The 22999-nt window shown below is 37.5% G+C and overlaps 2 protein-coding genes across 7 annotated transcripts; both read left to right on the forward strand.

Annotated features, from left to right (window-relative positions):
• Positions 1–131: 131 nt before the first annotated feature.
• LOC103696199 (autophagy-related protein 9-like) lies at positions 132–14339 on the forward strand. Of its 6 annotated transcripts, none has more exons than XM_088718157.2 (11): positions 135–592; positions 1765–1853; positions 1987–2618; positions 2709–3029; positions 4222–4444; positions 5736–5915; positions 6002–6208; positions 8292–8369; positions 8442–8512; positions 8606–8716; positions 13176–14339. In XM_088718157.2, exons 3-11 carry the CDS (start codon positions 2041–2043, stop codon positions 14023–14025), a joined length of 2619 nt encoding a protein of 872 aa, XP_088574283.2. In that variant the 5' UTR covers positions 135–592; positions 1765–1853; positions 1987–2040; the 3' UTR covers positions 14026–14339. The 6 variants fall into 6 exon arrangements, with proteins under 6 accessions (XP_008775955.2, XP_088574283.2, XP_017695882.2 ...); XM_017840394.5 differs by having other exon boundaries at positions 346–592; positions 4210–4444; XM_008777733.6 differs by lacking the exon at positions 1765–1853 and having other exon boundaries at positions 132–592.
• A 1891-nt stretch (positions 14340–16230) lies between these two features.
• LOC103696197 (uncharacterized) lies at positions 16231–22999 on the forward strand. The gene is made up of 5 exons (XM_008777732.5): positions 16231–16445; positions 21697–21811; positions 21928–22017; positions 22407–22505; positions 22614–22999. Exons 1-5 carry the CDS (start codon positions 16378–16380, stop codon positions 22713–22715), a joined length of 474 nt encoding a protein of 157 aa, XP_008775954.1. The 5' UTR covers positions 16231–16377; the 3' UTR covers positions 22716–22999.

A 22999-nucleotide genomic window follows, 5' to 3' on the forward strand; every position in this document is an offset into this window, starting at 1 on the left:
ACCCTGGTTCAACACAGTATATTGCAGGACTATGCCTCAGAGCCCAAGTCTGACCTGAGGCTCCGGTCCGTGGCGGCCGGCTTGGCGCGAGCAAGAAGCTATAGATTGCCTCCACGTCTCCCGTACCCACAGCTGTGACATAAAAACAAACAGGAGAGAGACGGATTTTATCAGCAAAACAGGAGAGAGACGGACGTAGAAGTAAACACACCTCCTGTAGCCTAAACGTATCGATCCCTTGTTATTGCCCTATTATTGTACGGGGAAGGCGAAATAGGAAAGAAAAGACGAGGTTTCTGTCCTTTCCACGCAATTAATCTTCCTTCTCTCCTTCAATCCATCGCTGCTTGGGTTAGCTTCCAACAATTCCCTTTTTCCGCTCCCCTTTTTCGATTTATCTTCCCCTCCCCCGCGCTCTCTCCTTCGCCCTTTCAGGAACCCTTTTGATCGTTCCGCCTTCCTCGATATCTCGGCCTTCTCGTCGGTTCCGAGGCGGATTCTTCTTCTTGGCATCGGAAAGACCCGATTTTTCCCAAGGGTTTTGATGCGTCGATCGCTGGGCGGCGTCTAATTAAGGTTTCATGATTCGCGGGTGAGTTGCTGGCTATGTAATCTATAAGTTCTTTCTTTTGCAATTTTTTGGTATCGGTTCTTGTATCGATTTTTTGAGCTGTTTCTGGTTTTGAGGTGATGATCCTCTGTTGGAATTCTTGGAATTGTGCATCAAAATCTTCTTCTTTCTTTTTTTTTTTTTTTGAAGTTGTATACCGTTGAAATTGGGATGCTTTCTTTTTTTCTTGATGCAGTTTAAAAATTAATTTTGACTGTTATTCTGCGATGATATTCATTAGTTCTAGATGCACAAGTCTCTGATGGCTTTTCTTGAAATAATCTGGGTGGCATCAATGAAACAGAAACCAGAATTCTCTACGGAGAAAAGCCCAAGAAAACACCAATTTCAAAACGTTAGCTTCTTAATGTGCCCCCCTGTTGTTAAGATAGTACCAAAGCGATGGAAATGTAGACGAAAGATAGAAAAGAACTCGCTGCTTCTAATCTTTGGACTGCCGAATTTCATAGGTCTGCCTGTTTTGGAACACCTAAGGCTGGTACTTAGCAGGATGCATAACAGTGCCAGCTGTGACCATAATGGCATTTTGAGCAGCCTTTAGGAAACAAATTTTCCTTCATATTGAATCGCAATCATGTCACTGTAGTCCATAGGTGATGAGCCACTCAACCAGGGTGAGACTTTGAAGAGCATTCTGGGATGTAAAGCGGATTATTCATACGGAACATTCGTACTTTTTGGTACAGTTTACATTGTTTTCTTCTTTCATGTCCTTTTTGGCTTTTGATTTGGTTGACCAAATACATTGTTGGACGTATACTTCTTTTGGTTCTTTTGTATTATGTGAATAACTGTCGGTTTTGTTGTCCGGACAAGTAATTTGAATGGTGTTAGCTTCAGTTGCTATACAAAAATTTGCTACTAAAAGAAACGAGCACATTATTGATATGTGAGTATAAAATAATTGATCATTCTTAAATTCATGAAGAATGAAACTATCGTGGAAATATATTGAGAATAGATTTAGACTCCAGCATCAATGTATGAAAGTGGTCCATTTGATAGTATATTTAGAAACATAGATTAAATTTCTGATTGGCATAGTTGGCATGACAGTGGCACGTGATATTTTTAATCTTCTATATATAGCCTGAAATTAGTGTAGTTGCTATGCTAACGGTTTATCCAACCAGAATTGGAAACAAGAAAATACAAGATATTTGGAGGATAAGTATGCGCGGGGCCAGTTCATTACCCATTATCGTGGACTGAACATATGAATGTATGTGTATCCTTTCATAAAAATGGAGGTTCCTTAACATTTAGTGTCACGAAAACATATCCATGAATCGTAATCTTATAATTTGCCTTCTTAGTTCTTATTAAAAGCTTCGACCCTTTTCTTAAACTTTCAGATGATAAGATTGTGGCATGGACTGGGCGTATGTGCTTGCCTTGAGTTTGTATGAATGATGACCAGTGCTCAGAAGGGTGCAATTGCTCCCAGCAGATTCAAATGGCCATGGAGAAGCGAATCATCACTAACAACTCAATTGCTTAGTGAGCCACCACCTGAGATAGAATTGTCTGACTACCGAAGGTTGCCAAGTTCTGGTAGTGAGAGCCCATCTGGACTTCTTAATGATGAAGGACTGAAATCAGAACCAATTGCTGATTTAGATCTGTTCTTTGAAAGGCTGTATAATTATTACTGTGAGAAAGGTCTTCGATGCATCATCATCAAGTGGATAGTTGAAATTTTAAATGTGATCTTCATGATATGTTTTATTGCATTTTTCTTATTGTTTGTTGATTGGAATGCCTTGCTCCATGCAAAGTGTGGGATGGAAGCAGTTGAGTCAGGAGAAAAGCCTTGTGATCTGGCAAAAGAGGTCATTAAGCAGCATCCATTAGTTCCTTTAACATTTACCAAAGTAATGATTGTTGGATCCATGGGTATATTGACTCTCTATGGACTTTTCAACTTTCTGAAGTTCTTTGTACAGTTCAAAAACATGGTGAAAATTCGCCACTTCTATTATAATAGGTAATAATGTAGATTTATTTTTGTACATTCTTAGTCTTTCGAATCATTAATGAACCATGATTCAATTTATCTCCATTTTGTCTTGTGCAGTCTTAATGTCACAGATCGTGAAATTCAAACAACACCTTGGCCTAAAATTCTAGAAAAGCTCGTACAGTTACAGAAGTCACAACAGCTTTGTGTGGTTAAGGATCTCTCTGCACATGAAGTGATAATGCGAATAATGCGCAAGGAGAACTACTTAATTGGGATGCTCAATAGAGGCGTTCTTGCATTTCCAATTTCCTCATGGGTTCCCGGAGCTGGCCCAGCTGTCAATTCTAGAACAAATGGAAGGAAACATCATCTAATCCTACCGAAAACTCTTGAATGGACCTTGAATTGGTGCATATTTCAAAGCATGTTTGACAGGTAAATTATTAGAATTATCTTGAGTTAATTGTGTCTTCATTTGAGATTGGGGCTGGTGAATAACCAGTTGAGTATGTACCAGTTTTGGAAATGCATTGGGGATAACGAACAATGCATATAAAAGGGACAGAAGGATGTTGATTTAATTTCTATGATGACTATTAACTATTTTTCAATTTATATGTAATTCTAAAGTCAAGCATGCGAAAAGCATCTATTTGATCATGTTCTGATTCTTCATTATTCATGATTGCAGCAAGTCTAGTCTGCATATGTTCAGCTTGGAACATGTGGAATTCAAGATTAATTAACGATAGCCCGCACCTTTATAAACTTTTGCCTTTGTAATATGGAGAATAGAGATGAAGGTGTACTTGTATTAGTGCCTAAAATTGGATATAGGTTGGAATACAATGACATCATACTCTTGAGTTATTGGAATATCTGTGTACTGGTATTTTCTTACATAATCAAATGTCATAGGCATAACCTTGTCTAAAAGGCATGGCAGACCTTAAATACGGGCATATCCAAATTCTAAGTATTGCTAACCTCAAAAGAGATGGTTGGATCTGAATAAACACATGATTTTCCTCATATAGATGGGGAAGGCTTCATGGAAATTGTTATTCAAATAAATGGATGTAATTATATATTAAAATTTTAAGAATAAATTTTGTTCTAATGGTATTACGACGTTTGATATGCACGTTTGCTTTCTAACTTTTTTATTTTTGACTAATTGTGGATTATCATATCAACCATAACCATCCAGTCTTATCCCAACCATTTGGGGCAGGCGTAGTATCATATACTGAGTTACTGATGAAAAATCCAATGTTAGTGAGTGGTGATGATGCCCACGAGAAAGAAATCCATGGAAAGATGTGTGGCGTATAAGGAAAATATAGAGTGAACTGATCCTATAGAATTGTTGATATGTATCTGTTTATGGCTTTATAATTAGTATATGGAATCAGATTTGGTAATTCTTATTATTGTTGCATTTATCAGTTTTATTAGAACCAGTCACTTCATGTATTTACTGGGTTATTAAGAAGTGAGGATCATGCATTGCAGTCAAAATTCTTTGCAATAAGATCTTATAGGCAGGATAACATTTATTTTATTTGAAAATTTTGATGTTCATCTTCTTGAGTGTTGACATCTTTTTTGAAAGAAAAAATTGCAGTAAATTTTGTGTTCGAAGGGACTTCTTCACTAATTCTTCATTATTAAAGAAGAGACTCGTGGTTGTTGGGATTGGGATGTTTCTCATAGCACCATGCATTATGATCTTTATGTTGGTATATCTCTTCCTCCGGCATGCTGAACAATTTTATAATCATCCAAGCATTGCGTCATCTCGGAGGTGGTCTAACCTATCAAAGTGGATTTTCAGGGAGTTCAACGAGGTACTGGTTTTACTCACTGTTGAGGCTTAAAAGACATACTCTTATGCACCTTGTTTTTTCAGGAACTGATTAAGAATCGACTACGAGTTCAAATTATTGATTGATATCTTACAACTCTTTTTGTTATAGATTAGGAACCCAATTTAAGGAAGTTATGACCTCTTTATCGTAAAAATTGTGTTAATTCACCTGAATTTTAAGTAATGACTTATTTCTATTTACTAGGTAGTTGGTATCCATTGTTTTGGAAACAAATTTTAATATATTGAGGACTTCCATAAGGAAGCTCATCATCTTGGGGATAAATAAAAGGTTTACAAAGATGGGCAATTTTCTAGTAATTCATTAGCACTCCTGTCATCATAATTCAATCCTTTTCCCATCAGAAAGCACTCTCTCAAGAAGGCTTTGTGGATTAATTCAGCATATTTTCAAGACTTGCTGTCAACTTAACATCGACTTCATAAAATTGCTGCATGATTCTTGGACAAGGCATCTTTGGGCTAAACTGGTGCTGGTAATGATGCCTGGAAGTGGAAGGCCACGTGACAAGTTGACAGCCTACCTTATCATCATAGTGTAATCAGTAACATATGTAAGAATTACCTTAGGCCTATAAAGTATCAAGATGAAGTTGGAAGATGACCAATTTTAGTCCAAGCAATCACGTAAATCTTTGATACATGAGTCATAAACCAAAGTGCCAAACTGATACAGTCTCATAAGCGATTCACTAGCATAGTTTGAATGTAATTGGGGGCTGGGGAACTGATTTGCGGACCACCATTCAATTTGCAAATTTTGTACTGCAAGAATTTTAGGTTCAGACAAAACCATAAAATTTTAACCGAAGTGAATGAATTTCAGTGATGCATTGATTTGGAATTAATTCGAATTTTGGGACTTTGACCTAAACCTGCTGTTTTCTTGAGAACTACAGTGTTTCTGTAGATCAACCTGCTGTATTTTCTAATATAGCTGCGATAATTTACTTGGTAGTAGTATTTTTTAATCAACATATGCACTGATGCTTTCTTGGAATAAATAATCCTTTCTAAATAATGATGTGGAGTTGTAAATAAACCCTACTTTGGAACATAAGTCATGCAGCTTTAAGGCCCACTTGATGTTTTCATGAGTCCTTAAAGGGAAAATGATGTAACGTACCTGGCGAATGCTTGAATGATAGTATGTTTGTATAGGGACTGCTTTCAATTATCATTGATGTTTTTATAATGATTCCTGTAATCACTGACTTCTTTATTTATTGTTTCTTTTTCCTACATTCCAGGTTGACCATTTGTTCAAACATCGAATAAACAGCAGCGTTGCAAATGCTTCAAATTATTTAAAGCAATTCCCATCTCCTCTTATCACCATAATTGCCAAATTTATATCATTTGTTTCTGGTGGTCTTGCTGCCATTTTGATTATCATTGGGATTCTGGATGAATCGCTGCTGGAGGGTCATGTAAGCCTATCAATTATGTCTATTTACATTTCCCAAAAGGTATTTTTGACATATTTGATCTTTTCTTCCTGGACTAAAATCTGCAGGTATTTGGTCGAAATTTATTCTGGTATGCTGCTGTTTTTGGAACTGTAACTGCTATAAGTAGGGCTGCTGTGACAGATGAGCTTCAGGTCCTTGATCCAGAAGGGGCAATGTCTCTGGTTGTCCAGCAAACACATTACATGCCAAAGAGATGGCGCAGTAGAGAAAATAGTGACTCTGTTCGAGTAGAATTTGAAACCTTGTTTCAGGTAAAAAAGTTATTTGCTTCGACTGTTCTAGTAGTTCTGCTTTTGATTTTGCAATTGTTGTACCGTAAGAAGTGTTGAAATAATGCAACGGACAAGGAATCTTTGGTTAGGTTAATTATATTGCGTATAAACTGAGTCTTGACTTTGACCTTGGTCAGTTGCTCAGGTTTCCACAGCGTTTTGATCATTTAGGCTTCATGCATCACAAATTCCTTTTTAGCCTCCCCCTCTGTCCTTCGCCCTTTCCACCCGAGATATTCAAATCCTAGATCCAGCTGACTTCAGAATCCTTGATGGTTTCTCTATTGTTATGTTCTTGTAAAAGACAGGTTTTCTCTCCCTAGGCAATCAAGGATGATGTCAAGTAAAATGCTTGTCATTCTCTTTCTTCTGAAATTGTAGGAAAAAGTTTGCTTGATATCCTTGCTGCAATTTTATTGATTAAGGTTGTGGAAGTTTGACTTGGCCCCAGAATTTGTTTTTTTCTTGACATCCTCCATCTTCTCTGAAGATGCAGAATTGGTTCATTATCTTGTTGTCTCTTCTCAAAAGCCTCTTCACCCTGTTGTTTCTTTTTAGAGTACGTGATATAATGAGGAAAAGAATCACCCTCTTCTCTTATATGGAAAGTTTAGGGCTCCTATCATCTCTACAAGAAAGGTTTAACAACCTTATTCCTCACAAAGCTCCCTAACAAAAGGAAAAAGAAATGGAAAGAAGAAAGAATTATGAAATTTGAGTCCATATAGCCCCATGAAAAATTTTTAGAGTCAAGCAAAACCTAAATAAGGGCTCTTAAACAAGTAGTTTTCTCAAATTAGGCTTTCAAAAGCGGCCACACAATAAGACCTTGGGGATTGTTTGGATGCCCATGTGACTAGTGGGTTAATAAGATCTTGTCACTTCGGAAAAAATTAAGATAGGCAATCTAGTGGCTGAGAAATATCTATTATTATAATGGAATTCTTGGGGTTGTGTTTCTGACCCTGGATTTTTGCTCAACGAATTTATGATGCCATGCCCCAGCAGAGCTCTAGTTCAAGGAATTGGAGGAGATATTGATTTCCTTATCCCAATTTTTTAGGAATATGAAAATTTACTTTTAGGGATTGCATGCTCCGACTGCCTTCCTAGATCTCTCAAAATATCCTTTCATATTTGACCTCTCTCCTACAAGTTTGTTGCTTTGTAGAAGAGTTTCACACTAATATTCTTATGTGTTCATCCAAAGAGGCCCTTAAATTTAGGGTCAACCCATAATACACTAAGGACTTGTTTGGTTCGCGGAAGAGGAGTGGGAAAAGCATGGTCAATGAGAAAATAGAGAAATACCTCATGTTTGGTTGGAATTTTTAAAGAAGAGAGAGATGGAAAAGTAGCTTTTTTATGGAAATAAGATTCTCACATTTCAAGAAAAAGAAAAACCCATGTAGGACATGGGAAAGTGACTTTTCCATGGGCTGAAAATTGGGGTAATTTTTTTCCAAAAGCACCCTTAATCTTTTAGATAGAATGAGGTAAGGTCTTTCCCTTTATTAAGGATATAACAATTATTTTATACAACTTTTCTAGAAAAATACATGTTTAACAAAATATAAGCCACTCTGTAATGTGCTACTTTCCTATGGTCAACCAAACATGTAAGAACCACTTTCTCAGGCATCAGCTATCCAGGAAAAATATTCCAGTGAGGAAAAAAATTTTCGGCGAACCAAACGAGTCCTAAACCTAAATAGAGGAAACCTGATTGTGAGGCTCTTGATCTTTTTAAGATGCACTCTCCTCTCCGCTCTTGAAAGTTTAAATAAAAATGTAGATGCTATCTATTAAAAAGATGGATCAGATTCAATCGACAACTCTATAGAATTAAGAGCTCTTTATGTCTATAATGCTTTATCGATATATGCTTACACTGTTGAATTGTCTAATTCTCTTTAAGTAGTTTAAGGTAGAAGACTTGACAAGAAACTTTGGTGATTGAAATTTTAAATTGTCTTATTTAAAAATATGACTGATCTTCAGTACAGCAACTTGCTTGCAAGGACTTGAGAAAGTTGCTGATGATGACTCTTTAACAATGCAGTATACCGGAATGATGCTAGTGGAGGAGATGGCATCAATTTTAGTCACTCCGTACTTGCTAATATTTGTTGTACCAAAGGTAAATTTTGGTGCTACTTTTGAGAAACTATCGTATTTTCTAGCATCTAAAACCTTTTTTGTTGATTTACAGCGTGTTGATGACATCTTGCGCTTCATTTCGGACTTCACTGTGTACGTTGAAGGTGTTGGCCATGTTTGCAGGTAAATCACTCTCTTTCTGTTTAGTTATTTCTTTGTAATAATCAACAAGCTCACACCATTTTCATCAAGTCTAATCTTAGTTTTGTAATGTAGCTTGAGTTTGTTTGACTTTGAAAGACATGGAAATAGAAAGTATGGTTCTCCATCTGATGCTGCAAGAGACATGAGGAGTTCCCAAGGAAAACTGGAAAAATCATTCTTAAGGTATTCCTCTGCCCCCCACTGCATGCGTTCACGCACAAACTGTTGAAGCTAGTTGACTGTGTCTTTGATGTCAAATTGCAAGTCTTGGTGTTCAGTTGATGGGGTTTCATCTGATTTTGTATATGTTATATGAAGATATTTACTCACTTCAATTCATTGCACTCCCACTTTAGTATTTGTAGATTACTGATTATTGAAAGATCAGTTATTCTGTGAAAAACCATTAGTATCTTTTACCTCTTTTTTGTCATGTTTACTAGATTATATTTTAGATGTAATGTACATGTCTTATTTGTTACAACTATTGTTATATTATCTGGTTACTATAGCATTTTATTTCTTGGTGGAAGTAACAAAGTTAGTGTAACTAATTGTTTATTCAAGGGCATAATTGATTTTACCTTGATTCAAATAGATAGTTGAGCATATCAGTTAAATAATATTTAAGAGGAAAGAAATCAAGAAAAAAGTCAAACAGCTATGAGTAATATGCTATCACAGAAACCTGTTACCTAAGAAACAAGAAGAATTTGGTAAGCAATTGCTTATTATTTAAACAAGAATTGAGGTAAACAAGTTTGGAAAGGAGGACCGACTGATTAGCAAGTGCATAATTTGTAAAGGTGTCATCAGACATTAATCAGCCATCTCTTACTACTACTTTGCTTAGGATTGCAAAGTGAATGATCCTAGTAGTTTGCTGGTAGGAAAAGCCAGGTCTTACCACTGGTCTTTCCACATAGTGGGCCCCGAGGATACCTCTAGGGTTCACGGGATTTTTAGTACTTGAAGTTGCAATCAGTTATTTTTTTTTTTTTTTTGGTTGGTTTGAGGGGGGGCCGGGCAAGGGAAGGGAGGGAGGGAGGGATTTTGCATTGTTGATACAAATGGCCTTCATCCATGCCTGGAATCCACCAAGTCGTTGGCGACTTTTTGGCAGTTCCTTTGTAAATCTGCTAATGGCCTTTGAACTTCCAATTTAGGCTATAGGAAGCCTTGAAATGAACTCCACCAAAGAGCACTCAAAAGAAATTCTAATTCAATTATTATGTGTAAAACTAAGTGCACAAGGGTGTCAGATTCAAACATGACTGAATATGATGGGAGCACTTGGAACTTGATTCAAACATGAATTAGTATAAAATGAAACCAAATAAAGTTGATTCAAGTATGAACACTTTGGATGGGGTGTCGGCTTCAACTGTTCAAGACCTGCCATCTGATATGTTGTTGCAGTTGACATGCCAGAGTCTTCTTCGGAGTCAAACAAATGAACAGGATCTGACACTTGGTTACCTGGTTTCTGATCAGTTCCTTTGCTGCATAAAGTTGATAAGAAAACAACTTCTGTCAAGCCTGCTGATGTCTTGGAGCTAATCAAAATTTAAAGTTTTCATTATTAGATTGTAAATTTCTTTCATAGCTGTTCAAAATGCTCACCTACATGCATTGTAGGTTGTGGGTATGTTAATCTCTGGGTAATTGAAAACAATGCTTAAATCATTAGCTGTAATTACCCATCAGCAGACCAGTGTAGCAATTATCCACATGAATACTCTTTCTAGAGCTTCCAAACCTGATTCATGCATGCCCTTGAAATATTAAAGCTTCCAGTTACAGAGATCTGCTCAACATATACCTGTAATATATCTGTAGTTTTTTTAGTTATTACAAATTCAACAGTTTCTAGACCTCTTTACTATATGAAATTAGATATAGAAATTTGACTTAAAAATGATCAAATGTGTATAATAAAATTTTATTACATGCTTCTTTTTTTTTGGAGGGGAGGGGCATTGGGGGAGTATCTAACAGGGGTAAAGAAAGCGGAAGGGTGAGGGAGAGGCCTTTGAATGAGATTGTGAGGAAGTGAGATATTCTTATCAATCTTCCATTTTTATCAAGATGAATAACTACACATGATGATAATCATCTAACTTCCTTTTTATACCAATTAACATTGATTATGAACACCACGGACTCCTTAGCTTCTCTGTCACTTCATATTCTCCGACCAATAAGCTTACCTATCTGTCCTCCCACCCTCATACCATTTAGTCCTTTTCACTTTTGACATTTTAAAATTCAATTATAGAACTTGTAATTTTCTTATGACCCTCTTTGACACTTCATGCCGTTAAATCATGATATTGTCATTATGTGCCTACGTTGGACTCCATTACATGGAAGTTATTTAGTCTAACATATTAGTTAGAGAACCTTAATAAATTTTGTGAATAGAAGCAATAGTTCCAACTTATTATTTTTGTTCACATGATCAATCGATATTTACAAAAACGGTAAGATATAGGTGTATCATCATGTCTGATTTTTGAGAGCTCCCTTGTTGAATTATTCTGGACACTTAGAGGCTTTAACAGCTGTGTGTCACTTGTCCAAGTATGCAGTATATATCAGGGCAGTTATAATGACAGTTTTAGCAAACAAAGAAGATAATGAAGGAAGAGAGATGCAGAAAAAAAAATTCATAAATGAACTGGAACTCATTGAGAAATATGGATGGAAAACTTAAAGCAGGGCCCTTGATAATTATAAATACCTGGGAGGAGGTTCTAGTTGGAACCATGGAAGTGTCTCCCAAGAGTTTACTAAAGTAATCTTTATTACTGGTGCTCTTGCAATTAATCTGATATCCATATAAATATGTGTGCATTCATGTATAATGCACACATGCTTGCATATATGCCTGTATTGTGTATCTAATCTAACATACATGTACTTGTATATAAGTATGCATATATAAATTATATATATATATATATATATAGAGAGAGAGGAGAGAGAGAGGTAAACTAGGATCCAGTTGACTAGATTTGATGTCCGATCCGCTCAGGTGAAAATCAAAAGACATGGGTCCAACATCGATCATGGGAGCTGTTGAATGTGATATACTACCTCTAAATTACTTCCAAGCGAACAATCGTGTGATTTGAAGATGCTAGCCTATGCATCAATTAGTCAAAAATAGATAATTTAAATAATATAGATGCCTATTTTTGACCATCTAATGCATTTGCTAAGGTCTCCAAATCATGTTACTTTTAGTGTTCAAGCAATTTGGAGGTAATAAATCACATCCAATGGCTCAGATCATTGGTGTTGTTCTTTTGCTTTCCAATTTCACCAGATCGGATCTGACCTAAAATCCAGTTGAACATAGTTCATCCCTCTCTATATATATTTATAGGTATGTATGTATGTATATATATGTGTGTATATTTATATGTATGTATATGTATAAATATAAGTATATATATGTTATATATATACATGTATATATGTGTGTATATATGTACGTATGTGTGTGTGTATACATATATATATATATATATATATATATATATATATATATATATATATATATATATATATATATATATATATATATATATGTATATGTATATATAGAGAGGGAGGGAGGGAGACTAGGTTCTGATTGACCAGATTTCAAGTTGGATCTGGTCGAGAGAAATCAGCAGATGGGGGTCCGACAATAATTGTTTGAGTCATTAAATATGAACTACTTGTAAACTGTCTGGATACAAAAAAAATTCTGCTTTACCAACCCCTAAGCTATGCATCGAGCGGTCACAAGTGGGTTTGTATCGTGTTTATTTAAACTGCCCATTTTTGACCACTTGACGCATGGGCTAGGATTCTTCAAATTACATGATTTTTTATGTGTAGGCAATTTCGAAGTAGTAGATCACATTTAATGGCTTGGATCATTATTTTTGGACCCTTGTCTTCCAATTTCACTCGTAGGATTCAACTTGAAATCTGGTCAATTGGGACCTAGCTAACTTCACTCTCTCTCTGTACATTTGTACACACATATTTTATTTTCAAACAACAAGGATCTCATCAGCAAGCATCCTGAGGGAAATCCTGGAATTGGTGACTTGCAGCAATGATTAGGCCTAGTTTATCAGACTTAGTTGTTGATAATGCTATTTTTGGCCGCGTGCTCTAATCCTCTAAGCTATAGGCCCCATCCTGTCCCCACTGGATCTATTCACAGGCATACTCTCGAAAAGGAGCCTTTCCTCCAGTGCGAGAAAATTACGTCTTCATTTGAAGTAAAAAGTGAAAATTCCAAGATTCTGAACCAAATGGAAAAATTTAGATTGGAGAACAGATGAATAAATCAAGGACTAACTTACTAACTTTCAGGGGACAACCTCGTCCCTGTTTTTCAAAGTTATGGCTAAAAAGGGTATGCTGTTTAGGTGGAGGAGGGAGAGAAGATTTCCATAATAAAATAAGCCTAACTAATGAAAATGCCTGTTAAACTCCAAGCAACAATATGGGTCTCTTTGTGTTTGATTTAGTGTGGAGAGTTTATTTTGCATGTGTTATTGTCTTTCAATGTTTATTTTGGTAGTTGCTAAACTATGCATCTCATTCTTGTAATTTGACCCCCTTCTTTGTTGGACAGTTTCCAGAGCACCTACCAATTTTGGGAACCAAGTGCTCATGGTCGACTATTCCTATCCAACCTTAGCAAATTTAGGGAGCAACACATGCATCCAGGATTCCATCAGGAATGTTCACCAAACAGGACATGGCAGCTTACCTCAAGTTTAAGAGGCCAAGGTGAAATCACTCACAGATCGAGGAATGTTTGCAGCAGGGGCATTTGTACAAACGATTATCCCTTGGACCATTGTCTGCTAGATTGGTATTACAAATATCGGCCTCTACATCCGGTAGACAACTCTAATGACTTACCCCCATCATCCGTTGATGCTGCACTCAGTCCAGGGCAAGATATGTGGTCCCGGATGAACAGACCAGAAGCTGAATTTGAGGAGGAAGATAAAAACTGGGATCTTTCCTTCTCAGATAGAATACAGAGTCACTTAGAGGCTTCCACTTCCAGCCCTTTCCTCAAAGACGATGTCGTTCAGCAAAGGGATTCAGTACACCATGCTGCTAACCATTGGTGGGCCCGCCCTATCCCTCATTCATCCGGGCCCCAAGCTAGTTTTCTTGAGCCTCCAAACTTTGGTGATCCCAATATTAGTCATCACAGTGATTATTTGTCTGAGAGAAGTATGGAGGAGCAAGGGGGTGATGATGGAGGCGATGGAAACTGGAGGAACATCCGTACCATTTCCAGGACGATGTACTTGGATGACTCTGATAAGGATGAAGGGTTTGATCTCCATTTTGTGGATGATGCAGGAAAGAATGGAGATTCCAACCGTCAAGTAACCGATGTTTTTGGTGGTCCATTAATAAGTCTTCCTGTAAGAATAATACCGCGGAGCAATGATCCAGTTTAATGAAATGCAAAATGATCTGTAGCTATTGCTTTGGAGGCGCAATATTAGCCATGCCCTTCATCTGCCATGGAAAAGGTTTAGGGCTAGCGTGGAATCCGATGTTCGGTAACTGTTGGTGGGAAATTGGTGGTATTCTTTTGTGCATAGATTCATTACTCCTAAAACATTTTTTTTTTTGTTGGCAAGTAAATCACGTATGTTTAGAATGTTTCTTGTGCCTGGATACAGGAAGCCCACCTCTCCCAACCCAGAGTAAAACTGTTCTAAATGTAAACATTGAAATTATATGCCATCATACTGCAATTCTTTGAGCACTCGTACTGACTGCTTTTCTTTACAGCACATTCTGACAAGAATGGCATAAGGAAGCATCAGATCTCCAACTAAAACTAGCTCGTCATATTGGGTAGTCGAGCAACTGAATTCCAATTCTGTATAATTTTATTTTATGGATTATGTTGATGAAGTGACCGAAGGGAGGTTGTCTTGCTTATGGGACTGGATGCCTCTAGACCATTAATTAACCTGGTAATGGTTGCACAGTGGACTGTAATCGTGCCTTGACCTGTTTACTTTGTTCGTCCCCGGCTTTGTAGTTGGTCGTTTGTGAGAATGTGACTGGAGGCGAATGGGGGGCTAGTACAGTTCTAAAAACCTAGCCTCTTTTAGGAAGAAAGCTACTGAATTATTCATTTATATTTTTTGACTTCTTTGCTTCGATGTCGAGTAGATAGCCCTAGTTGCAAAATCCTTAGTTTTTGTTCTACCCTTCTTTCATGCCTACATATGATGACATTACTTATCAGTGCGACAGCGCCCACATCGGATGATGTTACTGTGATGTTTATTTAAGCTACTTAGCAATGTCATTTTTGTAATCAATGTAATTTCGTTTGGCTTGCTAGATGGAGGTTATGGTTGCTTTTAAAACTAAATCATGTTTGAAGCCCATTTCAGGACAGTTATAAAAATCAGAAAATGAAGATGATTTGTAGTTGAAAGTTATTCAGTGATTCTAGTAAGCTGTCACAATTATGTAAATTAAGAGGGCATTGTCAAACTAACTTGTGCCAAGGTCCAGTAAATGTTTCGCTTTGAAGCAAGCCTTGGTAATATGTTGATGCAAATCAGTGAATATGCTTTTCAGATTAGACAGGTGCTTTTGACAAAGATTTCCCTGTCTGTCTTATTAAATAAGAGTCTTTGGTGAGCTTTGTAACTTGATATATGATTACATGTTTCTAATTGTATTAGATTGTCAATAAAATTTTCAGCATTTATAGCTAGAGATTTTTTCTTTTCCCCACCTCTCTCTTTATTCAATATATAAGACGTCTCTGAACTCATGTTTAGCTTGTGGAGAGTATAAGTCAAATATGAGCTAGATTCCTGCCCAATTTAGAACCAGCGATTCTAAACCTCTTGATGGTTTGAAGTTTTTGATTTTGTCACTGGATTGAATCATTGAAGTTGGTAGATTTTTAAAATTGTTGTCATTTGATTCTTTACTCAATCTTTAATTTAATAATAAATACTTTATTATTTATCAAACCTTTCATCTGAGTCAACCATGAATGTGGGCCCTCCTGATAGTCAGCTTAGTTAATCTCAACCGTCCCATTATCCTGAGCAAATCTTTTTTTTTTCTGGCTAGACCCTGAGCAAATCTTTCAAGGGCATCTCTATCTGTAAGAACTGTCGCGTCGTGACTTGTATGATCATGATCTTCGCTCCCGTGCTCTGATTTTTCAATCCGGACCGTTCGTTCCCAGCATTCGGCATCACACCATCCAACGGCCGTGCTTCACGAATCACTTGTTTCGCGAAGCAGTGGTCCCCATCCACTCTGCATGAAAATTTCCACGGGATCAGGAGTCGGGACCATACACTCCTGCTCGCGCTGCTGGAAAACCTCTCCATTCCGCATACAAATATCCACGCGGACTCCATATCCACCGTCCTTGAGGCCACGTAAGGAGCAGATTGTGCTTTCGCATATATATTTCTAAGCGGACGTAATGAAGCAAGAGCGCTGTCCGCGACCGGCAGGGCCAAAGGAGCCGAGTGGTAATCCAGAAGTTTCTGCGAAGATCCAGGGGTAATTAATTCCAGCGACCGCGCGGCCGGTCTGAGGTCTCGGTCTCCTTTACTCCTCGTCGCTTGCTTTAAAAGGGAGATCCGGGCGGTCTGGTCCCATATATTCCAAACTCCCCGGTGCTTCCCTAAGCCCTCTTCTGTCTTTCAAGAATCCGATCGGCGCCAGCGAGCGAGAGATCTCCTCTCCCTCTCTCTCTCTCTATATCTCTCGTTCTCTGCTCTTCGAATCGGATCGGAGTTCTCTCCGTGTAGAAGATGGGGTTCGTGTCATTCGCCGGCAGAGTCCTCTTCGCCTCCGTCTTCCTCCTCTCCGCGTACCAGGAGTATGCTTTCTTCCTCCTCTCCTCGTCTCTTCTTCCATTTTGATCGTTTTTCTATAGATCTGCTGTTTTCCTAGCTCATTTTGATCTGGAGGTAGCCAGGGCTTCGGACTCCTTGGTTTTTTCTTGATTTCCGGCCTTGGGTTTAGGGGATATTTTTTTCGTGGGGGGGAGAGGGAGGCTAGGATTTGAGCTTATTGGCCTCTTCTCTGATCTTTACTGGCGTCAAGTTCTTTGTTGTAGCAGGTTTTTCTGGAAAGTTTGATTTTTCTGTTTTTCTTTGTTTATGGTCGGGTTTGTGTTGTCTTTCTAGCTACCTGCTTGGACTGAGATGGTGCTTTTGTTCGGATCTGGTAGTTTTGACCCGGTGGAATTTTTTTATTTTTTGCCTCTCCGTTTTCTTTTCTTCTTTTCAGCAAATTCGGTATTTTCGATCTGGTTTGGGCTCTTGATTCGTAGTGGAGATCTTTACGGGTCTATTTATGAAGATCTCATTTCTTTGTACGCGTCACTCTGCTTTCTGTGGATCTATTTGTGTTTTAGACTTTGTTAAATTAACATCCTTTGCTAGGAATTCTTGGTGTATAGGGTATTCATAAAGGCAACCATGATATAGTTGGCAAACAAGACCTAATGGTTATGGTTATTGCCGTGTGGGGGATGCGGAGAATAAAAATACTGCAGTCCAGTATTTATTTTTACAGTTGAAAGGAGGAAACGAATTAATAGGAGTGGAGCAATGGAAGAGAAAATATCCTTTTTGAGGATGATGCATGTGATATTTACTATATTAGACTAAATTGAACTCTTGCATGTTGTTGTCAACTTGTATGCTGTAATTATCCAGTCTTAAGAGTCAAGGGAACTTTGTTTGGCTGAAATGGTGTTCTTTGGGTTTGTGATATTAAATTTCATGTATTGTTACCTTTCAGCGAATTGAAACTACTGTTGCTGATATTTATGAGCATCTTAAGTTCTTTATATCAAAGTGATGAGCTTTACCATTTCTGGAAGAATTCAAAAACTGACATTGCTATTTTTTCTTTCACCTATGTTGGTGAACATTATTTAATAGAGGCCTGCTGTGTAGCTCTACTACTACCCTCTAGAGTATGGGCAAGAGTTATTGCCAATTGATAATATGTTATGTAATATTCAAGAAAATGATGAAGATGTCTAATACTCGCGATGTGCAAATTGATCATCAATTTTCCAACGTGCGGGCACATAACTTTTAATATCTTCTGCTTGACCGAGAGTTCCAGGAAGTTATATGATACATTTATAGGAGAAATATGTCATCCGTCACTATCAGGGATCTCTGTCAGTCATGTTGGTCCTTTCCAATTTTCAAAGGGATGTTTTACCTTGCTGATATGTTATTTATGAGCAGTTGTTCTGGACGGCTTTATGCTTAACCTTAGGAAACATGTCTGATCCAATCTTTGTGGGTCAGCTTGCAGGAATAAAATCCTAAATATGTGCTAGTATTCCAGATCTGGTGATCATGCTTTATTTTCCAATTGATGGTAATTATATGGTTTGTTATCATCAAGATGATTTCTCTGATTTTTGTTGATTATATTTGGTTTATATTTTGTTGTTGTATCTATTAAGATTCTATCTACTCTTCATAATTGAGACAAAATAGAATGCATTCTAGAACCATTTCAAATAGGAATATAGTATGATATGAAATGATGCTTGGACATTGGGAAAAATCCAAAAAATGAAATAATCTAGAGGTGCATGAGTATCTTTTTTATGTTACAGTTCGACGGAATCAAGTGAATAGTTTCGGAAGGAATCATTGCATCCATTTATCCAAAGACTACATGCAGACACTGATTCGCGATGTGGTGTTCAGCTTTTACAGAACAGTATGATTACACAGCAAGTAAAATGAATGATCTTGTCAATTTTGATTGCATGTATGTGAAGGACATAGAAAACCAATTCAGTATGTTTTGCCTTATATTCCAGATGGAAAAAGGTTATGTCTTATACTAGTGGTAAGGTGGGTCTTTATGATGGTTAGTGGATCTTGAGTTCTTATGAATTTTTCTCGTGAACATGTACATCTAGCGAAGCACCTTCAGTGAGAGTGATTATTTGCCCAATGTCATATATCAAGAACATGAAATATTAATGAACATCTTCACCTTGTGCAGGAGTGTGTATCATCGCATTATTCATTGTGTGTGTTGGAGGTCTCTTGATTGCCAAAGTTCTGTACCATGTTTTTATTGCATGCGCCCAAACATTACCTCTTAGGTCAATCCACCCAGCTCTCTAATATAAGTTTCAAATTTTGACTTGGCGATCCCAAAAACATATTTTATTTTCCATCGCGAATGATGCCTTGCTTTCAGGTACTCATATGTCAAAAAATTCTCATTCTTGTAGCAGGAGTTTGTTGGCGATGGGATGTTCACTATTGGTTGATGAAATCTTTCATCCTTGGTTCTCTCACAAACCTTTCTTTAAATTTCTAACCAAACTTATGTCAGTTTGTTGGAATCTGCTCAAAGTTTTCTATTCAGAGTTCTAGATTCTTGCATGACATATTTGGTTTATTGAGAGGTGACAGTTAATAGTAAGGACATAGAACTCAATAAGAGTGGAAAAAATTTAAATCAGAAAATTGGCTCGTTCTTTAAAGAGAGGTGGTAGTTAATGTAATGACTTAGAAAACAATAAGAGTGGAGAAAGTTTAAATTAGAAAATTGTTTTGTTCTCTGAAACTTGCTTGAAGGTTGTCCATCATTTTTTCTGGAGTTTTCATTGGTGTATCACCTTTTGATCTGAGAAAAGTGACAAAGATTGTTTGCTGAGAAATTCAGCTAGAGAATGGATGATGCTATCAAAGGAAGATGACACTTGAATTGCAAATTTGCTATCAGAATAGTGGAATTTACTTGATTATGGCTGAAATATGCTAATACAAGTTCCATTTTGATGATAAATGGATGTCATGCAATAACATATTTTCCTCCAATCTTGTATCCTATATTTTGCTGGACTCAAACATTAGGAATCAATGCTGGGAATGCTATTAATTTGTTCTTCATCATTTTCAATATTTGTAGTGATATGCATAGAAGTTGTGGAAAACCTACAAGGATTTTCATTTGTCCCCTCATAAGGTTTCTTGAAATTATCTTGTTAGTAATGGTTGCCTTTTCTTTGAATAAAGTGTGCAGCAGTTTCATGGGTGGCCGCGACATAGGGTATATTTAATGTTTTTTGTTTGTTTGTTTGTTTATTGCTTCATGACTGGGTAGTAGTATGATTTGGAGATGTTGCACCTCCTTGGGATTTTTCCCTTCTTAAGGATTTGGAACTGGGGTAGATGTGCTTTTTGTTCTTTTTGTCAGAAGTGTGATACGAAACCTGGATGTGGCGTTTAATCTGAAGCGCTTATTTACTTCTGTATGGAGGCATATTTTAGTGATACAGTGCAGGGTTTTTTTATATTTAGTGTTTCTTGGATGGGCCCATGTTTCTTAGTGATCTGTCTTGCAGAATGTTTGTTTGGATATGTTGTAAGTGCTTTTGATATATTTGGAAGGCCTAATATGTTATGAATTATGGCATCGGCACATGAACCTATAAACTTGCATTTAACTCTTAGAATCCTTGTAGATTTGCATATCTTAATTGGAAATTTGTCCAACACTCGCAGAGTTATCATTTCCCCTCCAAATTGTAGCTTTGGAAATCAACAGAGAGGTGGACTTCTCCAAGAATGATCTCGACCCACTATTATAGTGCTAGAAGTGAGCTTTTGTTCATTTTAGATATTGGTCAAAATTCTTTATCTGTTTGGGAAGTTTGGATGAGAAATATGCATGATGGAACACCTTAACAGATAATAATTCATTAATATTTTTTTCACAATATTTTCTCATTAATTGTTTTTCCTATGTATTCCCCTATCTCCATTTTGCGCTCTTGCTGAGTCAAATGTCTGTGTGCCACATTTAGCCTTCTTCTGCCTGAACAAGTTTCCCGCTTGCTTCTATTGGGAAATACCATATGTTATCTCTGGGCATTCTACAAGGTAGTTTTGGCACATGGAGGTGTTTCTGTTTTTTGTCTGGAAGAGATGCTATAGCTTTTCTCTGAGTAATTACATCATGTTGTGGTGCATCATCATCATTTGTCAAATGATAGGTATACCCTGTGTACCAAAACCATGTAGTACGATGCTTGGAGGGCTAAATGTGGTATTTTGTGGTTGGAGCAAGCCCAAGACTTGCATTAGCCAAAGCAATGTTAAATTAGCCACTAGTAATGTTATGTTCATCATAAGGAAAGCAAATGAGTCTCCAAGTTGGAGATGCACACTGTTCAACATGTTCTACTCCACTAAAAATGCCTAGAAACCAAAAACCATATATTTGGGTGTCTTTATATCATGCATAAAATAGGTGCAAAAACGTAAGGCTTTAGCGGCATGATTGGGTGTTTTGCTATAACCTAAGCACCAAAACCTATTGAAATCCGATCTATACATATTTTGAGTCAAGTAGATCATGAAATGTTGGCCATACTTGAGTCGAGGTCTCAGGTGAGACGGCTCGAGCGGCCAGAAGGTGGTCCCTAAGCGGCATGTCTTGCCCCTGTCAGCGGTGTTTGTGATTCGGTGGGTTATACCAAGGTTGGTCCCTGAACTCATGGGTTGGTTTCGCCCAGCACCCGACTCCTGCGCTGCCTCGGTGCGGTTTAAGGAAATATAGTTGCGCCTTCACTAACATCTGCGGGTTTTGGTGTAATGGTAGTGCTTGATCCTGACAATTTGGCTGTAGTTTTTCAATTTATATGCTGCTACAGTAGCACAATTAGTACATTATTTTGCAACTCCATGACACAGGTAGGAGATCACCAAAACATATGACTTTTGGTTTTTAGGCATTTTAGTGGCGCACATGATCAATGATGTGAATTTGGATAGCCCACAAATTATCTTCAAAGCACTGAATCTTTACAGAAGGTTCCATGTTTACCATGTGATCTCATGTGTCTGCATGTCTGCATCTGTATGTGTTATGTGCACATGTGCATGTGTTTTGCTCCCACGTGTGTTTGTGTGTCTGATGTGCACAAGTGCATGTGACTTGGTTAACCTTCCTTTGCTGATAGTCTTTCTGATATATTGGTCAGGCAGCTTCTATGCTTTATGTTTGTCTCTTGCGAACCATGTACATTTTGTCACTTTGTGCTAAATGTTAATAAATCATGGTCTTGTCAGGTTTAATGAATTTGGAGTTAATGGTGGGCCAGCAGCAAAGGCTCTTGGGCCAAAATTCAACCTTTTCATGAAACATGTTTCAACCCATCTTGGGGTAGTAGCACCACATGTTGAGGTGATCGTTGACTTTGCTTTTTGTATAACGTGCTTCCTTTGTTATGAAATATTACAAATGCAGTTGCTGAATGTTTTAGTTGAATCTCTTTTGTTTATTTCCCTTTTTTCCCCCAGATGAAACATGTTGTTGCTGCTACCATATTTCTGAAAGGGCTTGGAGGCCTTCTGTTTATCTTCAGCAGCTCCTTTGGAGCTTATCTCCTGGTTTGTGTTTCTAGTTCTCTAGATTTTTTAGGCCATCTTTATTATGTAAATGGAGCGTTTTGGGGTTCAACCGGTTTTATGAACATTTCCATAATGATTATTTGGTGTTAGTGAGGCCCCACTCATTAGCTGGTGGTCGGCTGGTCACCTCTGTGTCTAGTACTGTTAGGAATTGGGGTGGCATTATTGTGTTGAAGCATCTCTCCACACCTTCCAGAGGTCTACATGGGTGGACCTTGATTTCTACAATTAAGGGTGCACTTGCACCCTGCGCTGTTGTATTTCTGAAATGTCATCGCATCCTGTGTTTTGTTTAATTTCAATTAATGCTAATTAGCTAGTTGAATTTGTAGTTAGTAGAGATGCTGAAATACTTGGTGCTCGTGCAGCTTCTAAACCTGGCATTTATTACTCCTGTGGTGTACGACTTCTACAACTATGACATGGAGAGGCCAGAGTTTGTGCAGCTTTTCATCAAGTTTGCTCAGGTATGTGTTGACCATACTTTTTCACATGACTGTATAATCTGGCCTGGATGTAGGATTTAAGATTTGAAATTAGATGGATAATTGATAGTGATTGAGGTCTTGTTCCAGAATTTGGCTCTCTTCGGTGCACTACTCTTTTTCTTGGGGATGAAGAACTCTATCCCAAAGCGGCTGCCCAAGAAGAAGGTTCCCAAATCAAAAACAAATTAAGTTGAAAAGTTGATGGTTCATGCAGCCTAGGTTGGTCGGAGTCAGGTAATTTTCGAGTCTACACGAATTGAAAGCTACAACAGCCTTGTCTTCCTCATACTGTTCTTAACATGTATCATGTTTCATTATGGGGAGCACCTCCATTTTGATATATGTATGGCGGATTTAGGTTTTGTGTTTCTATTGTATTTTCGTTCCTAGAGGTTTGATTCAGAGTCTATAACTCTTTTTTATCTTGGTTGAAACTTTACGTAATTTATTTTAATTTAATTATAGTGTTCAAA

This window comes from Phoenix dactylifera, chromosome 3 (genome assembly GCF_051530095.1).
Source record: "Phoenix dactylifera cultivar Ajwa chromosome 3, Ajwa_hap1_PhDact_Kaust_v1.1, whole genome shotgun sequence".
Taxonomy (NCBI): domain Eukaryota; kingdom Viridiplantae; phylum Streptophyta; class Magnoliopsida; order Arecales; family Arecaceae; genus Phoenix; species Phoenix dactylifera.

Excerpts from the sequence above, each read along its gene's own strand:
- LOC103696199 (XM_088718155.2), top strand. The coding sequence starts at position 2,041 with ATGATGACCAGTGCTCAGAAGGGTGCAATTGCTCCCAGCAGATTCAAA. Across the intron at positions 6,209-8,291 it reads AATTTGAAACCTTGTTTCAG|TATACCGGAATGATGCTAGT; the intron begins GTAAAAAAGTTA and ends TTAACAATGCAG. Across the intron at positions 8,717-13,175 it reads CTGGAAAAATCATTCTTAAG|TTTCCAGAGCACCTACCAAT; the intron begins GTATTCCTCTGC and ends TTTGTTGGACAG.
- LOC103696197 (XM_008777732.5), top strand. The coding sequence starts at position 16,378 with ATGGGGTTCGTGTCATTCGCCGGCAGAGTCCTCTTCGCCTCCGTCTTC. Across the intron at positions 16,446-21,696 it reads CTCCTCTCCGCGTACCAGGA|GTTTAATGAATTTGGAGTTA; the intron begins GTATGCTTTCTT and ends TGGTCTTGTCAG. Across the intron at positions 21,812-21,927 it reads TAGTAGCACCACATGTTGAG|ATGAAACATGTTGTTGCTGC; the intron begins GTGATCGTTGAC and ends TTTTTCCCCCAG.